Genomic DNA, 9,434 nt, shown 5'->3' on the forward strand with positions numbered 1-9,434 from the left:
TGAAGGAAGAATCCACGACTGACTCACTTTTGGATGGCCCCTGAATCGGGCATGATTCAGGCACGGAGATTGGACGGAATATCAAAACCGTCTGCATGAATATGCTATAGGTCTAAACGTCTGCGAACGGCACATCAAATATGAAAAAGATATCTGATACAGTGCATCCAATAATTATCACCAAAGACAAGAAATACGAGCCCTCTCTACGGCCTGGAAGTTCAAGTTTCTTAAATGGTCTTTAAATGGACTAAGTATCAAATATGTAGAGAATACAATACTGAAAATATAGCATTAAAAAGATCGGTTGGCAGATGGAAAAGCAGATGGCATTCAGTACCTTCGGAACCCACGGTCCATGAACCTACTTGATGGGCACTCGTAGGCCATATGCCCCCTTCCGCCACAGTTATGGCAGATCATCAGAGCACCCATGCAGTCCCGACTCATATGCCCAACCTGATTGCAGTTCCGACAGATGACATCTTGGTACCCACCACGAAACCCACCACCAAAGCCACCGGCGCCAAAGCCACCTCCAAAGGTACCAAGCGTTCCTGACTTTGGGCATTGCCTAGCTACATGCCCTGCGACATTGCAGAGATTGCAGACTGGCTCGTTTGTGCAATCACGAGCGAGGTGCCCTGTCTTCCTGCAATTGTTGCATGCTTTCTCGTTCGTGCAGTCTGCGGCGAGATGCCCCTGTTTGTAGCAATTGTTACAGAGTCTCAGGTCACCAGGAGGCAGCTGTGACATGGAACAGTCCCTAGCAAGGTGGCCGGCCTTGCCGCAGGTGTGGCAGATGCCCTCGTTGGGACAATTGCTTGCCAAATGTCCAGGTTCTTTGCAATTCCAGCACAATGACTTTGTTGTGCATTCTGATGCAATATGTCTGAAGAGATGCAAATTCACGGTATTTTAAACTTTCCAGAATACAAACAAAACGTCCGATCATATTATTCCTTGGATTGAAGTGATGGATCATTTAAAAGCTAACAGTTACAATAATAGAGCTACGAATGCTAAAATAAAGTTACTAGAAATGATAAAAATAAAATAAATAATTCTAATATCTAAAAGGTATTAAGCATAACTCCAAAACATAAACAAGATTCACAGTGGAACACATATTGGTTTTGATATGATATATTCTCACAACATGATCATAGTAAATCAATCCTGTTCTATTTTGCATGCCAAAATATATCTGAAATATGAAGTTAATTATATATAGGACAATGATTAGCTAGATACAATAAATGATTAAATTTGGGGGACAAAAAAAAAGAGGTGATATAAGATTATTATATCTGGACAACATTGAGATCTTGTTCACTTTATACTTTTGTCCCAATGATGGAATTTGACTCCAAGATGAGGAACTCACCCATTCTGGCTTACTTAACTACATTGTTCTTACGAAGATCTCAGTAAATTCCACCAAACGCATCTTCTTGTTTAGATTTTATACTTATTCCATTTCAAGCATCTTATATTGGCTCAGTTAGATTTCACTGCTTTGGTGTATATTTTTCCAATACATTTCTGCCTCCTGCATCTTACAAGGAGCAAGGTAGAAGCTTACTTGAAGCCACACCTTTTCTGGGCTCTCTGCACAGGTGATCACTCTCCGCCTTTGTCAATCGGATCACAACACCCACCAAACTAGTTGGGACAAACATGCCTCAGTGACGATGGGCCTCAGTGATGATGGGATGATGACTTGAACAACTATATATAGTACCATGAGATTCCATAATCCCACCTCTTCCGTGTTGGCCTGGAAGGACTGACGAAGGCGCTAGGGGCGAGCGAAACGTCTTTTGCCATCATGATATTCCATTATCACAACATAACTTAGCATATTTTTTCCCCATAAACATTAGCTTAGCACAATTATCTTAGTTCAAATTACCGCATAAGGTTCTTCAATATAAACTGTTTCAATCCTTTGTCTTGCTCTTTATATCATAGTATAGTGTAGTATAGAAGAACCTATAAAGGTGAAGCAGGCAATTCAAGTAGTAAATGGTGACAAGATGAGATCAAGCAAGAAAAAAATGCAGGGATGAACATTTGAATATTACCCTGGGAGGCCACAACTATTACAGACAGCTGCATTTGGACATTCTCTTGCGTAATGCCCAGGTCGTTTGCAGTTCTTGCACAAATCATACCTGTAATAAAGCACAGAAAAGGAGAAATCGACAAATATCAAATACATCTTGAGCAATAATTAATTAAAAGAAGTTCTAAAAATACCATTTTCACCTACATTTCATTGCAGACTTCTAAGATTACACTATTTTCCAATCACTACATAGATATTTCAAAATCATCTACACTTTGATGATACAAACACATTTTCAGAGGAAAAAAAAACAGTTATTGGCATATCAACATGCAAAAGTCATCAGCACAATACCAAGGCAGGCACCTAATATATACACCAAAACATCCTTATGCTTCAGGTGTGCATTAACTCACTCACACAAAAACCAGCACCAATCCCAAAATGATCACAAATGAAAATAGTCATAACTGTAAATTCAGCTCTAATGAATGAATTGTTTTAGTGGTTTCTATAGTCAGAGACTCATGGACTTCTGCCCTTTTTCCTTCCCATTTTACACACCTATGTTACTTGGATACAGGTATGAGTATAAAAACCAACACAGGTGTGGATCCAAGTGTTGGACACTGCTATTTCTAACAAGTTTTTCCACATATCAATGGGTTATGGTGTATCCACTCAGAATGTTGGTGTGTGAGTGTACATCTCCAATGCAGGCACATATTAAGTATAATAATAACCAACTTACTATCACTTTAGTATTATAACTATCAAGAAAAGCATAAGATAAAGCAGATCAGATGTAAAACTGAATGATGTATATGAAGTACTGACAACACAATATGAAAAAACAAAAACAATGAAAGGTTAATTATGATTATCAAATGCTCTAAGTTCCAGAGTACATTATACAAGGATCAAAAATGAAAGATTCTAAGCAATAAGAAACCTTGAAGCACGAGGGAAATCCCTCCTATATGGAGCATCACGATATGAGGTACGTTCTGTGCGGATTCTGCGATCTCTAGGTGGGCTACGGCTGCCTTTGCTCATCTTCAGACCTTCAAATTAAATGGCTCTTGTTGATATGCACAATCACCACCACCACTACCACCTTAACCACCGCCAACACCACCACTGAAACAATCCTCCCTGTCCACAACAAAACGAGGCATCCAAAGCCTCCTCCATAAGTCTGAAAAGAACCACCAAACTTGTGGAATAGATAAATGAAACCAATTTTGAACACCAACAGAAATCTTCCCTAACAAGCAGAACACATTCTCGGAGGCACAACCGCAACCCTCCCCATGATCCCGCCAACTTTAAACACCATTTCAAGTTTTCAACTTTTTTCCAGTTTCAAAACTTCATAACAATCGCATCTAATGAAGATTATCTACACTTCTGATCATCCCCTACTACAACCGTATCTTTTATATCCAACATTTGGAAATGGTGAAAACCAGTATGGTCAAGGACACTCTAATAAGAAATCCAAAAACTACCAAGAAGTTGACCAAAGGAATTTTTTTTTTTGAAGAATGTAAATGATTATATTAAAACACATATCTTTTTTAATATTAAATCACATGTCTCTCTCACTCTTTTTCAAGCACGATATTTCCTCTAAAATAATATTCAATCCAATAAAAAATAAAATAAATATAACCATTATCAGCTGTTCATCCCCGGCGTTTTTATAACAACGAGAGAAAACCTAGACCTTCAATATACCTGGAATCTAACATGGCTACAAATAAGCGAGGTTCCATAGATTTCAAAGATCTGAAGTCGATGGGGATCGAGATGGACCAGTAAGAAAATCAACCAGAACTCAGTAAAACTACTTCTGGAGGGATCGAATGAAGGGAAATAAGAGAAATCTGCGCAGAATATTAGAACCAAGCACCGACCCTTCTACCACTAACCATAACAACGAACAAAATCACCCAAAAAAAAACAACCCTTCCAGCCTACATTACTCCTTGACAGATCTAACAAAAGGGAAATTTCTCTGTACAGCATTCTAGAACCAAGCACCAATCCATGCACGGCTAACCACAAAAACGAACCAAATCGCCTGAAAACGAACTTCCTCCCAGCTCCCCATCGAAAAGGAAGGAATTGCGAAGAAACCAACCTCTTGTCACCTCGACCTTCACGATCTAGGGTTTTCTCCACCCCCGACTCCGCGACACCCCACGGGCTCGCTTTTCCACCCTTATCAGAGAGAGCCAGAGAAGGAGAGGAAATCTCTTCGTTTCTTTTTCGTTACAGTAGTTGTGGATTTTAATTCTTAACATGCCCAATGGGTCAAGTTCACTCGCGGATTGAACCTAAATCGGCCAGACTTTTATTCCACCTTACGTAATATTATCTAAATATATAATGCTCTCGTAACTACGATGCATGAGTACGTTGAATTATGATTCAGATATTCATGATTTAATCCTTAATTATAATATATATTTGTAAAAAAAAAAATTAAAATAGAATGTATAATCATGAGATGTTATATTTTTAAGATATTCATCGTGAACACTTCTTGATTTATCTTAGCCTCGATGATAAACTTTCATATGATCAGATCAATCACCTTAGGTTCAATATTTCATTATTCATCATTTTTTTATTTAAATATATAATGTCCCGGCCAATGGTACATGCGCCTCTTAGTTTTCAAGACATTTAAGAATAGAGTCTCGATTTCAATAAATTAACGGATAAATTTTTTTGATTTATCCTAATGGTCGATAGAAAATTATCATAAGATAGAGTTAGTCATCTTAGAATTAGTTATTGTCAATTAGTTACGTAGTGTTAATTAAAAATTACATAATACCCTCAAGGTAATAATGCAACAACAAACATTTTGTCAGTTTCTTAGACATCTACGGATCAAGTTCTAACTTCAGCAAATTCATCAATAAATTTTTTTTAATGGGCGATTGATCTAAGAATACTGGACAGATAGATTACTTATTATAAGCATTTTTCGATTTACTCTAATGATCAATTAAAAAGTTTCATAAGGATCAGTCACCCCAAATTAATCGACATAGATCAGGTACATAGTGCAACTAAAAAAAATTAAATACTATATATATAGGTAAACTATCTGTAGTTCCACTTAGATAGAGTAAAAGGAGATAAATAATCCTAAAAAAAAAAAAATAGAATAATCTCTCACTTTTAAATAAAGCAAGGCACAATATTAATTAGATACACAAAAAATATAAACGATAAAAGAATTTTATTTGGTTACGGTCTCGATGGTTGTTAATTCAAGATAATTAAAAACTCTATTAAAAATCTCCTTCGTGAAGGCAGAGTATCCTCTTACAGTCTTTAAAAGCTTAGAATGATTAATGAATAATTCCTAACTCTAGGGGTCTATTTATAGCCTCTGAAAATAGTTACTGTTGCTTAGAGGCGCCTCCAAAGGGATACAGGGCGCCTCCTAAGAGGATAGAATTTATCCTCTTCTCAACGGTAGCCTAACGACTAATTAAGGGTGTCAATTCGGGTGGGTCGGGTCGGATTCGAGTCGGGTCAAATTTTATTTTTTAAATCTCAACCCGAGCCCGACCCGAACCCAATTTCAACCCGAACCCCTAAACTCGAACCTGAACCCGACCAATCCAAACTTGATCCATATAACCCGAAGAATCTAAAAAACAAAACTCAATTTAAAGTTTTTTTTGTTATTTTCCTTATAATCCTTTACTTTTATCTCAATACTCCATCATTATCATACTAACATTAATATTAATATATATAAAAATATCTTAATTTTTAAAATAAAATTTGATTTAATCCCAAAAAATCCACAACCCCTAAATTTGGGCCAACTCGAATTCAACTCGAACCCGACCAAAAAATTTTTAACTCGAAACCCTCCAATTCGAACCCGATCCAAACATAAAATTTTTAACCCGAACCTAATTTTTTTTTAGTTGGGTCATCAGGTCAGGTTCATTCTTGACACTCCTATGACTAATGTTCATTAGAGGCGCCTGCAAGCTACATGAGGGCACCTCTATGGGAGGCATAAGGGCGCCTCCAAGGGAGGTGTGAGGGTGCCTCCAAACTCTATAAGGGTGTCTCTAAGGGAGGTGCGAGGGCACCTACATCAAGAGGCACGAGGGTGCCTCCAAGCTCCTTCAAGGCGCCTCCAAGCTCTTTCAGGGCGCCTCCAGACTCCTTTATGGTGTCCAGTTAACCTCCAATCAGTTAACTCTTCCTCGCACTTCTTTGGGTGAAGCTCTCGCCATTAAGAGTTAAGTTCATCCGAACTCAACTCCAATCTTCTCCTCGAGCAGGTTTTCTCCTTAGCCTCTCTTCCCTCAGAAGCGCTGCTCGCGTCCTTCTCTTCCACCAGTATACTCTTCCATAACTTCTTGCTCATCGAATGCACCAAGTCCATCAACTCGATTCTCGTATCATCTTTCTCTCCCACTGCATCTTCCGTTCAACTTCTTATATTCCTAAGTCCCTGCACACTCTGACATAAGACATCAAAATCACAGGACCTAGTTTAACTTGGTTGACCACATCAAACTAACCTGAGTACTTACAATCTCTCCCTTTTTGATATGCATCAATTCAAATTAAGTTAGGATAAAACAAATAATAGAAAACAATTACAATAAACATATTTATTTTAATTGCAGAAAATAGATTTAAATATAGCAATTTGAAATAAAACCTCCCCTAAACTTAATATCTCATTATTCTCCCCTTTTGATCACATTAAAAAATAATAAATAAATAAATTTTTTAAATAATTTTAATTTTAAAAATTATATTTTTGTTAAAATATTTATAAAAAATAATACAACTTTTAAAAAAATTTAAAAAAATTTCTCTTTGTAGATAATATTTTTATTTTTTAAAAAAAAATAATAGAAAATTTGAATAGAAGGTGTATGAAATAATTAATTTTTATCAAAAAATTGTCCATCAATTAAAACAATTCAAATTTCTAATTTAAAAAATCTAACATGTTAAGGTAGATTTTGGAAGCCAGAATAAGTTTCTACCTACTGAATTTATCAAGTATTTTTTTAGAATCGAATTTTTATCAATTTTTACAATTTGACACCTATGAATTTTTAAATACCAATTAAGTCTTTTATAATTTCTAAAGTTTAAACTATAAGTAAAGTTCGACTTTCCATATGCATAATTCTTTTCTAAACATTCTACTTTTTCTTTTAATTTGACATGTTCAATTTGAATTCTGTGAAAATGTTCTAACGGGCATGCATTAGCTAAGTTTACTTTCAATTCAATGTTATCCTTTTTCAAATTAATATATTTGGTTCGTAATTTGTATAAAGATCTAGATAATATTTGTATTGCGTTATACAATTGATCAGGAAGTAAGAGCCGTACCTCATTTATCATGTCAAACTCGTAGTTTGATGCTCCACCTTCATTGATGCTCTCGCTTCTTATATCGGATGAGCTTTCTCCATCTTCATCTTTTCTTTGTCTTCATCTTTTCTAATAAGTGAGCGGGAATAAAATTAGGAGGTGCTTAAATTTGAATTTCATTGACACATGATAAGATTAACTCGTTGAAGTACAGTTGATCACCATTCAAAATTTCCCTTCATTCATGATTAGTAGAAATATAAGAATTTCGAGGATAGGTGAACTTTTTTAATTCTCGCCATGAGCTCGGCACCCAGGGTAAAAATGTTCTGTATGCTTCATTTTCTCCTTTTCTTTCGAAATCGTGATCCGAGCTTGTGTCACTTCATCTTGGCTTAACTTTAGATTTCGTTGTTGTTGCGCGATCTACTAATCCTTAGCATTTGCTTCTTCGATTGCAAGGGACAGGGAAGATTCATATTTTCCTTTTAAAAAGATCATGGCTTGGGTTTGACTCTCTAGATCCGAATAGGATTTTATTTTCAACGCTATCTCAGCGTGGACCCAAGACTTAACGACCAGCCAACGTTCTTCAATTTTCCTTTAAAGAGAACATTGAAAGTCCTTCTCCTGCAGCGCCTCTGCGAGGGCTATGTCCTTCTGAGCAAGCAGTCGGGGCCATATGATCCAACCGTTGATGAAGTTATTGTAGCTCATCAACCTCAGAATTTGACGTTCATGCAACAGATTTTAGTTGAATAAAGGGGATGAAGATATACAGCTGCGGGTGTTGGATCATCCTCTTTTAAAGGGAGAATTGGAAAGTTAACTCTTGTAAAAAATTAAGCCGCCCCTTTTTCCGAGGTTGATAGAGTAAATGATGAATGAATCGACTACACTTCTGATGGTCTTGGAAAAGAAGCAGCATTTATAGTCCCAAAGGAGGAGTAAACAAGACTAGAACTAGAGTCCAATCAATCGGCTACACTTCTTTCGACTAGATTTGAAGGGGAGGCTAGTGATATGGGTTATGGTGAGCGGGTTCAGGAGATGATATGGATATTGAAGTTAAGGTGAAGTGGCGGTCAAGGTTAGGATAGGGTGATGTTTGTTACCTGGTTCTGTTGATCGCCCCGCATCAAAGTCCTGGAAGCATGCCTTGAGTGGGATGCTCAGATGGGACTGACAGGTTATAAACCCGATCGAACATAAGATTTCCTGTGTACGCTTGACCGGGCAAAGCCAGGGCAAGCTTAAGGGTACTAAGCCTTATAAAACTCTTAACATACAATCAGTCGGGAGAAGGCCGATCAAACATAAGGTTTCCTGTGTGCGCTCGACCGAGCAAAGCCCATGCAAACTTAATATAACATTGTAGGCGAGTGACGCGTTAAGGGTAGGTTGGCCTAATATAACATTGTAGGCGAGTGACACGTCTACCATAATGAAGTTTGTGGTTCTTGTACTCTTGAGCGGCTCCTCTCCGAGCGAAATGGCCAGCTGAATCTGGCCAATCGAAAATACTTCATTGCCTGTGGATCCGTAGAGTGAGGTCATCATTGACTGCAATTCGCTTCGGTCAATCTGTAGCTAGTCGAACGCCTTCTTGAATATAATATTCACTGAGCTTCCTGTATTAACAAATATTCAGTGAATAGTATAATTATCTATTACCGCTCGGATGATCAGGGCATCGTCGTGAGGGATCTTCACTCTCTTTAGGTCTCCAAGGTCAAAATTGATCTCAGGCCCTCGGCGTTTTCCTTGCTGCATCCGACAACATGTATTCCTAGGTGTCGGGCATGCGATTTCCTCAGTCGGTTTGAGTCACCGCAAGTCATCCCACCAACGATCATTCCAATCTCTCCCTGAGCGGCATTATTTTGGTTCTCCTCCTCCCGAGCTGAGGTCCTAGTCCCCTCAGCAGAAGCTCAGGCGGGACTTGCATTATTTCTCGTTTGAGGCTGATAATGACGCC

General features: G+C 37.7%; 1 protein-coding gene across 1 annotated transcript; it reads right to left on the reverse strand.

Annotated features, from left to right (window-relative positions):
• Positions 1 to 107: 107 nt before the first annotated feature.
• Positions 108 to 4,372, reverse strand: LOC121984789 (zinc finger protein GIS2-like). The gene is made up of 4 exons (XM_042537920.1): positions 4,218 to 4,372; positions 3,024 to 3,226; positions 2,088 to 2,177; positions 108 to 892 (listed from the first exon to the last, which is right to left on the reverse strand). Exons 2-4 carry the CDS (start codon positions 3,125 to 3,127, stop codon positions 334 to 336), a joined length of 753 nt encoding a protein of 250 aa, XP_042393854.1. The 5' UTR covers positions 3,128 to 3,226; positions 4,218 to 4,372; the 3' UTR covers positions 108 to 333.
• Between the last annotated feature and the right edge of the window lie 5,062 nt (positions 4,373 to 9,434).

The sequence above is a fragment of the Zingiber officinale genome, chromosome 5B (genome assembly GCF_018446385.1).
Source record: "Zingiber officinale cultivar Zhangliang chromosome 5B, Zo_v1.1, whole genome shotgun sequence".
NCBI lineage: Eukaryota > Viridiplantae > Streptophyta > Magnoliopsida > Zingiberales > Zingiberaceae > Zingiber > Zingiber officinale.